This window comes from Canis lupus, chromosome 9 (genome assembly GCF_003254725.2).
Source record: "Canis lupus dingo isolate Sandy chromosome 9, ASM325472v2, whole genome shotgun sequence".
Lineage (NCBI taxonomy): Eukaryota > Metazoa > Chordata > Mammalia > Carnivora > Canidae > Canis > Canis lupus.
This window is the reverse complement of record NC_064251.1, coordinates 1430427-1445966: the sequence shown is the minus strand read 5'-3', so window position 1 is coordinate 1445966 and position 15540 is coordinate 1430427. Positions and strand designations below refer to the sequence as shown.

The 15540-nt window shown below is 57.1% G+C and overlaps 2 protein-coding genes across 9 annotated transcripts in view; one reads left to right on the top strand and one right to left on the bottom strand.

Annotated features, from left to right (window-relative positions):
• Window positions 1-15540, top strand: part of BAHCC1 (BAH domain and coiled-coil containing 1) — a 318708-nt gene that overhangs the window by 156454 nt on the left and 146714 nt on the right. The gene's annotated exons all lie outside the window — the stretch shown is intronic.
• Window positions 1-15540, bottom strand: part of SLC38A10 (solute carrier family 38 member 10) — a 39696-nt gene that overhangs the window by 20757 nt on the left and 3399 nt on the right. For all 5 annotated transcript variants that reach the window (XM_025468279.3, XM_025468282.3, XM_025468283.3 and 2 more), the window contains exons 2-9: window positions 14770-14887; window positions 9973-10018; window positions 8918-9011; window positions 8534-8677; window positions 7456-7580; window positions 4559-4661; window positions 3737-3919; window positions 733-844 (exon numbers count right to left, since the gene is read on the bottom strand). In XM_025468279.3, the coding sequence (XP_025324064.1) occupies window positions 733-844; window positions 3737-3919; window positions 4559-4661; window positions 7456-7580; window positions 8534-8677; window positions 8918-9011; window positions 9973-10018; window positions 14770-14887 (925 nt within the window). The remainder of the gene's footprint in view (window positions 1-732; window positions 845-3736; window positions 3920-4558; window positions 4662-7455; window positions 7581-8533; window positions 8678-8917; window positions 9012-9972; window positions 10019-14769; window positions 14888-15540) is intronic.

The following is a 15540-nucleotide window of genomic DNA, read 5'->3' as shown; positions in this document are numbered from 1 at the left end:
CTGGCCAGTGAAATGGAGGCAACGTAGCTCCGTCCCTTGATCGTGAGAGCAGCAGGGAGGCAGGAGGAGCAGGTGTCCTCCCGCAGGGCCCAGCACAGAGTGAGGCCTGCAGCACAGAGCACCTGGGGTCCAGTGGGGGCTTCTTGATGGCTCAACTAAGATCACTACCCTCTCGGCAAGTGACCGACAGGACGTGGACAGAGCATCGGCACCCGGCTGGTTGCCTGGGGGAACCCATGCAGGCTCCACTCGGTGTCTGATAGGAGAAGCTGTGTCTGGGATAAGTGTGTGACAGCTTCGGCCTCGCTCAGGCCCTCCCCCTCCCTTGGTGACGTGCCATCAAAATCAGGAGTCAACAAACAACAAGGAAGGAGCCGCCACATCACCACGATCTCCCCAATCAGGCCAGTGCCCCTGCGTCTCAGTCCCTACCCAGGGTCAACGGCTCAGGTTTGTACCCCTGCCCGTGGTCCCGGAGGCTGCTGCCCTGTCCTGTGCTTCTCAGGGAGCCAAAGGAAAGATTCACGAGGAATCTCTAGATTTTTTTTTCTTTTTTTTTTTTTTTTGAGACCAGAGAGTGTAGTGTGAGGCTCTGGGTGTCTTACTTAAACACCGAGACTCCAGCAGCAACCACCACAGGTCCCTCCACATCACAGCGAGGTCGGGGACAGAGGACAGGGGAGAGGAGAGAGCCCGCAGGAAACCCGTAGCCAGGGCAGCCCTCCCACTTACCGTTAGGGATCATGATTCCACCCACCATGGTTCCAAACACAACTGAGAGGGTGAGCGCTTTAAACCGGAGCGGGGGCATGTAGCCTCCAGCAGCAAAGGTCCCATCTTTTTGCTAGGTGAAAGAAAACAAAAACAAAAAGGTTTTGAAATGACGGATCTCCTCCCTGCTCCCTTAAAGGGCTGGTGTCCCAGGTGGGTGGGAGTGCGTGACCGGCAGGTGACTCCAGAGCCTTATGACTTGGCTGAGCAGCGTTCCTGTGAACTGGTGACCCAGCCCAGAACCCAAGGCAGCACAACGCCAGGACGGCATCGGGCCTTCCGTGTTCCATCAGAGCAGAGCCTGAAAGATTCAAAACAGGACCAGGTGAGGAGCGTGGCCACCAGACCCAGGCCCAGCCCCAGTCCCACGGAGCCAGGCTGCTGGGTTCCAAGGGCGGCACAGGGTTCCCAGGGTGGCACACACTCCCACACACACCCACTGCCCTGCAGTCTGTCCTCATTTCCAGGTGCTTGACATGCAGTCCCAGGAGAAGGAAAGTGGACACTGCGCCAACCCCAAAGTTACTCCTCCCCCAGGGCCCATTCAGCAGATGCATCTCCCCATCAGGTAGGTAGCAGGAGTGAAGCTTCTAGAGCAGTGCTGGGCACCAGGAAGGGCCAACCACGCATGGTTCCCATTCCTGGGCTGGGAAAACCCCACTCCAGGCGAGCCTCAGAACCTTTCTGTAAGTAGAATTTCAAAGCACCCCATTTCCACAATAGATCTTTACACAGGCGGCTGTCTCAGGATGGGCAGGGGCGACTGCAACCCAGATTTCTGATCGACCTGAGGATGACAACTTGAACCAATTGTGGCGAGGAGGGGTGTTAGGGCTTTGGACCTTTGGACCCAAGAACTCCTGCCTAGAAATCTACCTAGAGGCCCAAGAGGAGAGGGAGAAGGGGAAACTCTGTGTGTGAAGGTCCAGCGAGAGTCATCCCTGAGAGGTCAAGCGTGAAGGACTGCAACAACCAGAGCATCCCACAAAAGCTGGAAGAGCAAGAGCGCAGAGGTGCTACGGGTTTCCATGGAGACACCCAGGGAAGACAGGAGAGCTCAGTGAAAGGACTCTAAAGAGGCCCGCACAAATGCCACGTCATCTGTGGGAGGACGGACGGAGCTGCATTTTCTTTCCTGATTTCACACTGCCTCTCAGGCCACTCTGGATTTTATATTTTTTAATGATAAAAATGTATTATATATGGAAACACAAATGCCGTTCATACACAAAGCACACGTCTGCATCAAACCGGTAAAGAGGGAAGCCAGTGACTCACAGTGCAGACCCCAGGGACTGCACCAAATCATGCCACGCTTGGTGCCTAGGTGCCTGAACAGCTAACAGGGTGGGGGATGAAGAGTGGGGAGGCTGGCCAATCCTTCGGGGCTCAGCCTCTGCTGTGAGGTGCTGGCTCTGGTGGCAAAATTGGCAGGAAGCTGCCCTGAGCACATGCCAACCACGTGGACAGCGGGCCCAGTTCTACTGTTCTGAAGGCCCAGGTGGTCCACATTCCCCAGTCTGGCTATTGGACCCCCTCTCTTAGAGGTCTGAGACCCCAAGCCCCCAGTTCAACTTGTGTGGCTGCCAGGAGTCCTGCTGACACCGCAGACCACACTAAGGACCTCAGGCCAGAGACAGGAGACACAACCACAGAGAAAAGCTGTGGGTGGGTCTGTGGGCTCCCAAGGTAGGCGCGGGGTCACCCCCCCGTCATAGGACACCAGCTATCACACGCGGACCTATTGTTGTTAACTCAGCAACAGAGAGTCGACTTTTAGTTCCAATCTTATACCTTTGAAAAGTTCTCATAAGGGACACCAGGGTGGCTCAGTGGTTGAGCGTCTGCCTTCAGCTCAGGGTGTGACCCTGGGGTCCCGGGATCGAGTCCCGAATCGAGCTCCCTGCATGGAACCTGCTTTTCTCTCTGCCTGGGTCTCTGCCTCTCTCTGTGTCTCTCATTAATAAATAAATAAATAAATAAAATCTTAAAAAAAAAAAGTTCTCATAAAGGACTAAAGCATGGGCAGCCCGGATGGCTCAGCGGTTTAGTGCCGCCTTCAGCCCAGGGCCTGATCCTGGGGTCCCGGATCAGTCCCACATCGGGCTCCCCACAGGGAGCCTGCTTCTCCCTCTGCCTCTCTCTCTGTCTCTCACAAATAAATAAAATCTTTAAAGTAAATAAATGAATGAATGAAGGATTAAAGCAGTGCCACCGCTGCACATGTGAAAGTGAATGAAACCCAGCCTCTTAAGCTGTTTCTTGTCAAACTGTTAAAATTTTCAGTTATATAAACATAAAAAGCAAAGTGTACTGACCCCAGTGCCCAGCTGCTGACCTGGCTGTGGTCAACGCCTGCCTGCAAAGCCAGCTCTTCCACGTTCCTGCTCCTCCCCCCTCAGGGTTTCCTGTTCCACCTCTGATGTGGGGGTGACAGCCCCCAAGGCGGGCCCTATCTGCTCGGACACTGGGCACGGCTCCATGCCTCCCGTGTGGGCAGACCCCTGTGTGCTCTGACACAGTCTCTCTCCTCCAGAGTTGATTCAAAAAAAAAAAAAACCCTATTAAGAGATTTCACTTTAAGCAAAGCTTTTCCTTTTTTTTTTAGATTTTATTTATTTATTCATGATAGACATAGAAAGAGAGAGAAAGGCAGAGACACAGGCAGAGGGAGAAGCAGGCTCCACGCAGGGAGCCCGACATGGGACTCGATCCCAGGTCTCCAGGATCGGGCCCTGGGCCAAAGGCCGGCACCAAACTGCTGAGCCACCCAGGGATCCCAGCTTTTCCATTTATTTATTTATTTATTTTTCCAGCTTTTCCATTTTTAACCAGGAAAAGCTCCCCCTGCCACAGCCCCGAAAACTAGAGAACCCCTGCAAGCCAACAGAAGAGAACATAATTAAGATGAGCAGAGTAACATTTTCCTGGCAAAATGCCGCCTGAAGAGCCTCAAGAACCTTACCTGCTGCTCAAAAAGCAGCGTGTTCAAGGCCTGTCGACATGGCAGGATCATCATGGGGAAGCCCACGGCCACCGACATCATGAAGCCCACTCGCATCATCTCAGTCACCAGGTTGGAGGGAAAGTGCATCAGCACGTTGCCCGCAGTGGCCTCAGTGAAGCTCACGTAGCCGAAGAAGCCTACCTGTGGAAGGGCGACAGTGGGGGGCGTGTGGTGGGCCACACTCCCCCTGGACACAGCCCGGGGGCTGCAGCAAGACCACCCCGCTCATGGGATTCCTGCCCAGGGAACTGTACCCACAGCGGCAGGCGGCAGGCACAGGGAAGCTGCCCTCCATCTGGGGCGAAATCCAAACCTGGGAGCCAAGGGCCAGCCGTGCTCGCCATGGACGGACACACGGTGCGGACAACAGTGCGTGGGGCAGGTGTAGGAACTAACGGGAACGCAGACGCCACGCAGCTCAGGGAACAGAACAAACGGGAACACGGAGGCCGGATGAGAAGTCTACCAACATGTTAACTGTAACCACACCCACGGGCTGGAATCAAAGACAACTTTCCTCCACTACTTTGCACTTCTCAGTGTCAGTAAACAGAGCCCCTTCCACAGTGGATCAGCAAAGGTCTCGGAGAGAAGGAAGGAGACTCCCAGCCAGGGTGCCGCCGAGCACCCACCCTAACCTGGGGGGAGAGGGGGACAGCGGGGCCGCGGGGGGAGGGTTGCTGTGAAGGAGCAAAGGGCAAGCCCGCGAGGGGTCGAGGGGTGGAGAGCGAGCCGGCTTCTGACCCGGGACAGGCGGGGGCGGCGCACCAGGGCTCCTACCATGACATAGAAGGTGGTGACCACATTGAGGGAGGAGGCAAATATGGAGCTCATGGTTTTCACCGACGGCTCATCCAGGCTGTCGTAGGTGGGCAGAACCTGGCTGTAGAGAAACGAGCAACTTCACCAAGGGGATCCCAGAGACAGACACACCCCTGGCTGCCTGGTTCCCAGGTCCCCCGCCGAGTCTCCAGCACCTTCCTTCCAACCACACCCACCGCCACGGTTAACGCGGGGCCACCGCCGGGGTCTGGATGGCGGAGCGCCCCCCCCCCCCCCGACGGGCTCTCTGTAAACATTTCAGAAGTGCCACAGAATGAAAGGCCGTCTGTCCCGCCGAAGTAGGAGCGTGACCACCGCGCAGAGTGCTGGGCTGCACTGAGGCAGCACGTGTTTACAGGGGAAGCAGGATGCGGTTCAGAGAGCTGCCGTCAAGAGGACAGAAAGTTAAACAAACAGAAGCAGGGCCGGGCCACCTGCCCTCGCCTCCGTGCTGGAAATTGGAGCCCGCAGGGACAGAAGAGCAGCTTCTGTCCCACGCACGGCCCAGGGCCAGCCACATGGTGCTGCCGGCGGTGGAAGAGACACGTCCAGAGGGCTCTCGGCAAACAGAGTCCCTGAGGGGAGCAGGTGGGAGGGGCGGGGGGCAGGGGCACAGGGGAGGGCCGTGTGCAGACCTGGGAAGGGAGGCCACACTCGGGGAGTCAAGACAAAGAGGTGGGGCTGAAGCTGTGCGGAGAGTGAGGGATGGAGAGGCGGCACTCTCCACCCTGGGTACCCTGGCGTCCCGGCGGGAGGAGAGGGAGCCACGGCCAGCGGTCACGCATGCAGGATGCCAGCTGGCAGGGGTGCGTCAGGACACAGACAATCGTTGCCAATACATGGACAAGCATAACAGTCAGTTGAGCCAAACCCCAAAACCACCTTTGAGAAAGTAAGAGGAAACGTCACTGAAAAGCACACAGGAGCTGGTGGGAGAACCGGTGGGTAGAAGCTGACCCCCGTGCTTCCCAGCTGAGGCACACCATCCCGCCGGGGCACCCAGTGGGCAGAGGGCACCCGGGACAGCCGCCCTCCCCTCAGCCTGGCTGGAGGGTGCCAGGCAGAGGCTGCCGTGCACTCCAAGCAGACGGCAGAAGGCCCAGAGGGGAAATAGCACGAACGTTCCTCGGGCTGGGACGGGCCTTCCCTCCCCCAGGCCCCAGCACACACCAGGAGCTGCAGGTACTATGGGGACAGGGCTGTGCCCTGTGCGGGGACATGAACGAGTGTAGAAAGGCCAAGGTGGCGGGCCCGTCTAATCCTGCCCAGGCCCCAGGAACCCACTGGTGAGAGCCACAGATGTCCGTGACCACCCAGCTCGGCCCTCCACCTTGTGTAGCAGTCCCAAGACTCACTTTACCCCAGTCAGATGGATTTTGCACATGTAGCCCCAACACACAGCCCCGGGCCTCCACGTGGACAAGGCCCCTCTGGGCTCAGCACTGTGCTGGCCGCTTCTCTGGCCCACAGGGCCTAATTGGCTCTGCACCACAAAGGACTTGTTTACGATGAAGTAAGACCAGAAAGGGCCAGACAGGAAGAGCAAAGCAGAGGCCTGGCCCATCCCTGCAAAAAGGCCACCAGTCAGGCAGGCAGGGCCTGGTGGTCACCTGGGGGTCACCGAGCAAGTCCCTGTCTCTCATGCACTCTGGTGCAGAGACACAGCAGGAGCGGAGAGCTCTGTCTCGGCCCTTGGCAAAGACCAATGTTTTTAAGGACGGGGAGGTCAGCAAACTGATCACTCCAAGCTCTGTGGACCCCCCTTGCCAGCCACTCACTGCGGAGAACGTGGGCATAGCCATAGGGCCGACGCCCCCTTCGTACAGAAGAACAGGATGTGGGCTCACAGCCCTTCCAGAAGCTGTAATTTGACCTAAGAACCAAACCTAACAGATGTGCGCCGGCTACAACGTGGCCACCAGCAAAAAGCCCAACCGTGGGTTTATTTTTTAAAAAGCAAACTCAGACAAAAAGGACAACTGGTAACAAGGTACACCATAAGAGATTGTAACTTCTGTCACCAATTATAATGGGGACATTGAACAGCAAGAGAGGAGCATGTTCTGGTGGAAACCGAGCTGCCAAGAGAGACAGTAAGTGGGAAATGACGATTTGGATCTCGCATGTGGGTGTAAACACAGCAGCACGAGCAAATTCTATCTGCCACATTAGTTTACGATTGGCACAATACATGCCCACTGGAGCTCCGGGGGGGGCTGGCTCTGCCAACCCCCCCCCGTGCACTGATGGTCTTTTCCCGTCCGTGCCGGATTTACGCCTCTCTTTTGAGCGGGTTACCGTTCCGACCGGGCATGAATCACTGGCTCTTGTCATTCGGTGGCGAAGGTAATGCTGCTGGAATTATGGAAATAGCCTGATCTGCATTCACAGAGCTCCGCGTGCCAGAGAGAAAGCACACTCGCGCACGCGCACACCCCTCCGAAGGCGCCCCGGTGGCAGTCGGAAGTCAATGTTTGTGCAATTTCCTTTTAAATATTCTCACACGAATAGCTCAATTCTGGCAAAATGCTTGGGACTGTGTGAATCAGATGGTTTTGGGCTGTTCTGTGTTCCCCACAGCCAACTCTTCTGGGGGGAGGGGGGCGAACTGGGCACTGTCCCCAGTGCTGCCGACAGCACATCTCAGGAATAAAGTCGAGTTCTCTCTCGATAAAAATACACACAGCTCTCTCCCTCAGCTTGGAGGGGGAACAAGTCACAGCAGAATGAGACATTACGAGTCAGTGGCCTGCATCGCCCATTACAGAGAGCAGACGACACCCCTCCCCGGGCCTCAGACCCCTGCCCGAGGAGCACCCCCGCGCCTCGGGCCCCCGGGGGCAGACGGTACTCACGACTGGCAGGCGAAGGACATGCCAAAGATGGGGATGCAGCGAAAGACACCATCCCAGCGCACATAGCGGATCCGCTGCAGCCACTGCCCCCCGAACAGGCCATGCTTGAGAGAAGAGAGCACGATCTGCACGAGGACGAGAATGGAGCGCTCAGGACCGACCTGCACACAGGGCAGGACTCGGGACCCCCATGCCGGGCTGGGCACCTAAAGACGCACAGCCCCCCAGTTCGCTGCCCCGTGCTGTGCCGCGAGCTGGACTTCCTGCCGCAGGGCCTCCTGGCACTCGGGGCAGCTGCCCGTGCTCCAAACACATAGCACAGAGGGGGCACAGTGAGGCCCACCTGCCTGCCCACCTCTGTTGCCTCAGGTGAAAGGATGGTCCCTGCAGACTGGGCAGGCCCTTCCCAGGCCCATCTGGACAATTTTTTTTTTTTTAAAGTAACCTGTGTGCCCGATGTGGGGCTCGAACTCACGACCCTGAGATCAAGAGTCGCACGCTCTATCAACTGTGCCAGCCAGGTGCCCCCCCACCCCCACATTTTAAGACAAAGCCTCAGAGGACCGGGCTGTCTGGAGAGTAGTGCTACCACCACTGGGCAGCCCTCACACCTGGGGGACCGGGAACGTCCACCCAGCACTCAGCTTTCTAAGGAAAGCGGCAAAGATTTTTACGCCGTTCACTCAGGATTGAGACTTCTGACCCTCAGGCTCCAGGGGCTCCTACTGAGAGGTCTCTGGGCGCTCCACACGGGACCCCCCAGAACTGGCCGGCTATAAACATTCATCTAGGAAACAACCCGCCCCTTGTGATGAAGCGCTAGCACCCTGACTTCTGAGCACAAACGATACATAGAACACCCTTCGGTAAAATGAGGAGCATCTACACTCGGTTTCCTGGGGCATCAGCCGTGCCCCTGCCCTGGCGCCCTCGCGGTGCTGGCCCAAGTCCAGGAGGCCCGTGTGCCCTCCCAGGGTTCACCGGAATAACTCTAACGCTTCCCCAACTTTCAACCACCTCCCCGTCACCCCCAGGAAGCAGCTGGTGGCCAGATCAGCCCCAGGCCCCTGTCACTCACCACAAACATGAACACGGTGTAGAACATGAGGGCCATGGCACTGAAGGACTGGATGGAGGCCATCATGTTCCTCTGCAGGCTGAGTGGGAGCACGATGCACAGGGACACCACAATGACCAGGAACACACGGAAGGTGCCAGTCACCTGGGGGGAGCCGAGCGTGCTGGGCAGCCATCACCTCACTGAGCCCCCAGAGTTTCCCACCCGCAGGCCCGGAACTAACCCCGGGGCATCCAGAAGCTTCTCCTAACCGACCTCAGGCTGCTGGTCTCACCCTCACCTGTCCCCATGGGGCTGAGACATGGCCCTGCAGGAGATCACACGGAGCTGCCACAGGAGCAGCCACAGCCTGCCAACGCACCAGGCCCCTGAGCGGGTTCTCACCTGAAACCCAAAGAGCCGAGCAAAGAAGTTGGACCCCAGGTCGCCAATCACAACGTAGAAGGCCATGCAGGTCCCCAGCATCAGCCCGATCATGCTGCGGAGAAGGAGGTGGCGTTGAAAGGGCCCCATCCTAGCAGGAGTCCACTGTCTCCTCCCCTGGCCGAGCCCCGTCCCTGCCGATGCGACCGGCCCATCACCGCCCAGGGCTGGCCCAACGCAAGGTGGAGTTTCCAGCGTTCGCCGGCCTGAAGACCTGGGGTGCGCCAGGTGCAAGTGGCTCTTTTACTTGGAACAAACACTGAATAACTACACTTCTCTCTCCAAGGAGACTGTGCACGTTCTCTCCAGGGCTATCAAGACCCACCGTGATGCTACACAAGTTAAAATAACAATCGACTGCTCTCAGAGGATTGTTCTTTTGCATTCACAATTCCCTAATTTATAAGCCTAGAAGTGTAATTTCCCAGCAATTCTTTTCATCTTCTAAAACTTCACTCCAAAGGGAGAAAAACATGGGACACCTGGTGGCTCGGTGGTTTGGCACCTGCCCTTGGCTCAGGGTGTGATCCTGGAGTCCAGGGATCGAGTCCCACATCGGGCTCCCTGCATGGAGCCTGCTTCTCCCTCTGCCTGTGTCTCTGCCTCTCTCTCTCTCTGTCTCTTGTGAATAAATAAATAGAATCTTTAAAAAACAAACAAAGGGAGAATGACAGGATATTTCCCATGTAATGCCACCTCGAGGCGACAGCGTGCGGGGCTGGGGGCAGGTGTTGGGGGCGATGCTGACAGGAGCTACAGCCAAGCCTCTGGTTCTGCTGAGCCCCCAGCTCCCCACTTTTACATCCTCTTCAGTAAGACTTAAATAAGACTTTTGCCCGACACTCATTTTAAGGATACGATAAGTTGAACTTTAAACTATTTAGGGACACTTGAGGCAAGTATGACTTCATACAGCAGTCCATGTCCGAGACATGTGGGTGGGTGTAGAACAGCGCTCAGGTTCCTCCTCGGGGCAGGTGAGGAAGAGGGTGAGGCCGGCGAGCGGCACCACGTACCTGGTCTCCACCAGCATCTTCCCCATCTTTCCGTACGCGTGCAGGGCTAGTGCAGAGAGAGAGAATCAGCGTTCAGTCTGACAGCATGAGAAGCACACCGGTCAAGACACCACCCAGGGAAGCCAGGAAGGCCAATCTGGCGTTTCAAGGGTATAAGGAGAGCATTTTAAGATTTTAGTCTCGGGATCCCTGGGTGGTGCAGCGGTTTGGCGCCTGCCTTTGGCCCAGGGCGCGATCCTGGAGACCCAGGATCGAATCCCACGTTGGGCTCCCGGTGCATGGAGCCTGCTTCTCCCTCTGCCTGTGTCTCTGCCTCTCTCTCTCTCTCTGTGTGTGACTATCATAAATAAATAAAAATTAAAAAAAATAATAATAATAAGATTTTAGTCTCGTGTTTTTTTCAGCTCTACCATCCAAATGGAAACCACAGAAAAAAAGAACAAAAAAGAGGGAAAGACACAGGCAGTTGAATTTTTTCATTAAAAAATAAAAAAAGGCTGTTGGGGTGAAGTGGCGGCCTCCGCACACAGTCTGGGGTGGGGGGTGCCCACAACGAAGCTGCGCACACTGGGGCCGGAGGGGGGATGGCGCGACCAGTGCAGCTCTGCACGTCCTCCAGCGGAGAGGAGCTGCCCATCCTCCCTTCCTGACAGAAGTCTGCGAGCAGACGAGACACCAAGAGCTGGCTCGGCAAGACCTGTCCCAGGACCCAAGCACGGCCCGGGCACCCTGCGTCCTCCCACCCTCTAGGAAGTTCTCATCTCCCCGGAGCGACCAGAAAGGGGTGCGTGTGACAGCACAGCCCAGCTTGCCGGTCCCAGGAGGCTCGGAGAGCAGGAAACATGCAGCCAGTTGCTGTGAATGAGTCCAAACAACACTCGTCACTTCTAAATTACTTAGGAAGAGGTACAGCGTTGCCAAAAGCAAGGAAGCTTGGCACAAGACACAGGCTACGCACGGGCAGAGGGCCGGTGAGCAGCACAGGCCCCCGCCCTGACGGTCACGCCGGCCTCCCTGGCTCGTCTGATGCCGGAGACTCAAGGCCATGCTGAGACCTTCACAAACCAAGGACTCCAGACAGTAGCCAGCAGCCCAAGGCCCGCTGTCACCAAAGGGAGGCACTCAGAGGCTCCCAAGGACGGCCACACCTATAGACCAGACTCAGAACTCCGTGCCCCACAGAGGTGGCCCCGCTCCGGCCATCCCTTCCCCTCGAGGAAGCTGAGTATCTACAGCACATTCCAAATGCTCAGAGCAGCTGCCAGAAAAATTCCAGGACACACCTGCACCCTGGACAGCGAGGTACTTCAGCAAGGCAGGGGGCGGCCCAGGACGACCTCCTGGATGGGACCGTCCCAGTTTCTGGCCTCTCCGCTCCCCCCTCCCCCCTTTCTTGCCCCAGCCTCCCCCACCCCCACCTCATATGTGCAGATCCATGTGCTGCAGATCCAGCAGCCCCCAGCCCTCAGCCTCCCACCCAGCACGCACTGGAAGGGCGGAGGGGGCCCAGGACTGTCTCTCGGGGGGCTGGCAGGTGTCTGCAAAAGGATTTCTAAGCAAGCATGCCTCGGTGCAGTCCAGAGCTCCTGGGTCAGCCCTCCCTGTGACAGGAACTCTGCAGCTAAGAGGCCGGGCCTCATCCCAGTCTAACCAGTGCTCTTGTGCAGAGCGAGGATGGGCATCCAGAGGGCTCTCCCCGTCTTCCCCTGGGAGGCCGGGCAGCAGCTTCTCCCCCTGGGGCCACTCCCTGGCCCGCGGCTCTAAGGCTGCTGTGGACACAGGGCTAACGCTCCGGCTACCCGGCTCAGTGCAGGACCCGCTCTCCCTCAGCAGTCCAAGGCTTCCTCCGGACCACTGCCCAGCACCAGCAGGCCGGAGAAGGTGGGACACACGCCAAACTGCGCTGTTCAAGATATGAGGGTAACCTCGACCCAGTCGTCCCCAGAGCCAGGCCTTGGGCTGCATCTGATTCTCCAGCACCACACGCTCAGGGGACAAGAAAGCCCTTATTGGATACATGAGGACGTACAGACCCCCGGGTGTCAGAAAGCTTGGCCTTACAGCCCTCAGCCCACCAGGTAGCCACACATGCAGGTCACACAACTGAAGGCCGGCAGGGAGAAAACTGGCTGGACAGGCCCTCTGCAGGCCCCACCTGGGCCCAGGGGCAGGCAGCAGGCAGACCAGGACCCCGGGACCCCAGGTGGCCAAACGATGGGCCCGCAGACATAGTGCCAAAAGCATGGGCGCTCACAACTGACAGCTCAGAGCCCCAGTCAGCAGGGTGGGGGCTGGCAACACCAGGGGAGACGGGCTGGCTGGCACGTCTACCTCCTGAAAAGGAGGTTTAGAGAAGTCTCCGTGAACAAGACACAGAGGGCGAGGGAGCAGCAGGTAAGAAGGGGATGAAAGTCACCAACGGGCCCCCAGAGCAGCCACCAGAACACCGAAGTGACGTCAACAGACGCTGCCCCAGAGCTGTAACTGCGGACTGGTCCCAGCGGAGGGGCCTCACCAAACCGAGAAACGGGGCAAAGTCTCACTCACGTCTGGGCATGGCAGACACATCCATGGAACTTCCCCCCCACACACACACCCCAGCCCTGTCGTGGAGACTGAGTGACATCTGCCGCTCCAGGCCCTGCTCCCTCTGCAGGTCTGGCTGAAGGCCATCTGGTCACATCCCTGCCCCCAGGGGCTGCCCAATGCCCACGGATCCAGCCGATGATGCAGGGGGGCCTCCTCTCAGGAAACCCTCTCCAGCTGTGGTGCAAGCTCTCATGGGGTCTCCCACCCAGGAGAAGGCAGAGGGCGAGGAGAAAGACCCTTTCAGTAAGTCTGCCTAGGTGCTGGAGGGCTGCTGACCCACAGGGGACTCTCAGCTGACCTGAGGGACTCTCAGCTCTTCCCATCTAGGGCTCCTTTCCAAGCGGTGGGGTCTCTGTTTCTGAGAGACGGTCCTGGGCCCCGAGCCTGGATCCAAGGCAGCTGATGCTGCAGACAGGGCCACGGGGTCCGTGGGAGCTCACACAATGGAGCCCTCTCCTCTGAGACCAAAGACACAACTGAAGACCCCGGGTGGTCTGGGATCTTTGTGCTTCTAGCAGTTGGGGCTGCAGTCACAGCCAGCAGCTGAAGCTCAGGAGCCCCAGGCGGCCAAGTGTGAGGGTGGCCACTGCCCACTTTCCTTTCAGCCTCTCCCACCTGGCCAAACCAGACTTTCTAAGAATAATCAGACAGCCCGCTGTCAAGAGCCACCAGCCTCCGTGGTCTAGGGCCACTTGTCCCATCAGGGCACAGCCAAGCACTTCGAGGGGCACGTGCCACAGGAACCCTGGAATATGTAGACCTTTGGAGGGGAGAAATAGGCTACCCTGAAGGCCACGGCCCTGCAGGCGGAGGAAGGGGTGCCCTGGAGCACGTGGCATCCTGAACTGCGTCAGGTCACATCAGCGTGGTCCCTTTACCTGTAACTGTCACTTCCTCAAGTGACTCCAGCAACAGTGAGAGAGCCTCACGGCACCATTCTCATGGGGAAGGAGAGAAGGAGGCACTCCTTCAGCTCTGAGGTCAGAACAGATGCTAGTATCTTGGTGCCAATGAAAAGCAGACGAACTGGAAGGAAACCAGAGGTGGTGCTGCCAAAAGCCCACGCGTGGACCTTGCAGATGTTTTTATTTTGTTTGGCCCCTTGGAATCTGCACACCACTTCCTCTCGCCGCCTCCTCTCCCTGTGAGAGCTTTGCATGGACCTGGCCACACACTGGCTGGAGGCAGGCGGTAGGGCGGGGGTGGGGGGGGTGGGGGTGGGGGGGCTTTCATCCAGAGCCCGGGGAGTCTCCTCAGCTCCTGAGAACCCCCATGCAAATACCGCCAGCACGGGATGCAGAGCACAGCAGCCCGAGGGCGGTGGGAATGTAAGGGCCCTGCTCTCAGAGCCAAGTGGCCCAGGAAGCAGTCCAAACCCAAAGGAAGCAGAAAGCACAGCCTCCTCACCCTTGGCCGATATCAAAGGAAGAAAGACCTAAAGGAAATGAAATTACAACCAACAACATCAGGAAACAGCAGTGCTAGAGACGGGGGACTGGATCCCAGCCACCAGCCTGGGCCCGACGGCCGTCTCCTCCACACCGTCAAAGCAGGGAAGTGCCACAGACCCCCGGCAGGCAGCTCTGAAGGAAGGCTCTGGGTGCTCAGGACAGGCAGACGATGAGCAAGTGCACAGTGGGGCTGAAGGCCGCTGGTCCTGCCTGAATTTGGAAAGGGAGGCGCTCTACTGGAATTTGCATAAACGGGAGACAGGAGAGTAAGTGTCACCCCGGTGAAGCATGTGTCTCTCATAATGGTTTTTAAAAACGGCATTAAATTTTAAAATAAGGAAGAAAACCTGCTGTTCAAGGAACTCTTTAATCATACGGTGGATGGAAAGTAAATAAAAGAGCAAGGCCCTGCACCCAGATCTCGAACGCTGCGCTTCCCAAGAAAGGGCTTAGGGGGATCCCTGGGTGGCACAGCGGTTTAGTGCCTGCCTTTGGCCCAGGGCGTGATCCTGGACCCAGGATCGAATCCACATCGGGCTCCCGGTGCATGGAGCCTGCTTCTCCTTCTGCCTATGTCTCTGCCTCTCTCTCTCTCTCTCTGTGTGTGTGTGTGACTATCATAAATAAATAAAAATTTAAAAAATAATAAAAATAAATAAATAAATAAATAAATAAATAAATAAATAAATAAATAAATAAATAAAAAAAAAAAAAAGAAAGGGCTTAGGGCTGCCCAGCCGAGCGCCGCTATCCTCACCCAGGCCTGCGTAGGTCCTCCGTTTGCTCAGGCTGGCGGATTTCACCAGGAACATGCAGGACTGGTGTGTCATCCAAGAGCAGAAAACCAAGAGCAGGGCCCCCAGGACGATGCCACACTGGAGAGTGGGAAGGTAAAGAGAAAAAATGACATGACCTGGTATTGCTGCCTCACACACATGGCTCCTGAGAGCCCTCTCCGCTGCCCCCCCACCGCCCCTGCTGCCCCCACCCCAGACTCTTGCAGATGCCAGGCCCCGGCTCTGCTTCACTTCCCTGCCTACGGGTGACAATTCCTAGCACTGAAAGGGACCAATTCTCTGCATGTGGTGGCCACATGCTTTGTGACCCTGAAAGAGTGCCAGGGAACCACTTCCTCCACGGCCCCACCGAGTCTCAGCGAACAGTGAGGCACTGCCAACAACCAGCCTCCCCAGCTCCCTGCACACGCCCCGATATAGCACCTTCTAGCCACTTGGATCAACAGCGAGGAGTGGTGAACACATTTTGGCAGGGAGAGATTAAAAATGACATTTACACCTTTCTTATGAGTTAAATAGACGCCATCTGACCTAGTGATTGCACTCCTCGCTATTTATCCGGAAGAAACGAACACGTGTTCATGCAGAAACTTATCTGCCCGTGTTTATATATAGCGGGTTCATCCGTGATTTAAAGCTGAAGAAACAGCTTCAGGGCAGGAACTAGGAAGCCTCGGGGAAAGTCTAAAGGGCTAGAGCATTTTTAAAAATAAGCATGGGGTCTTGGGACC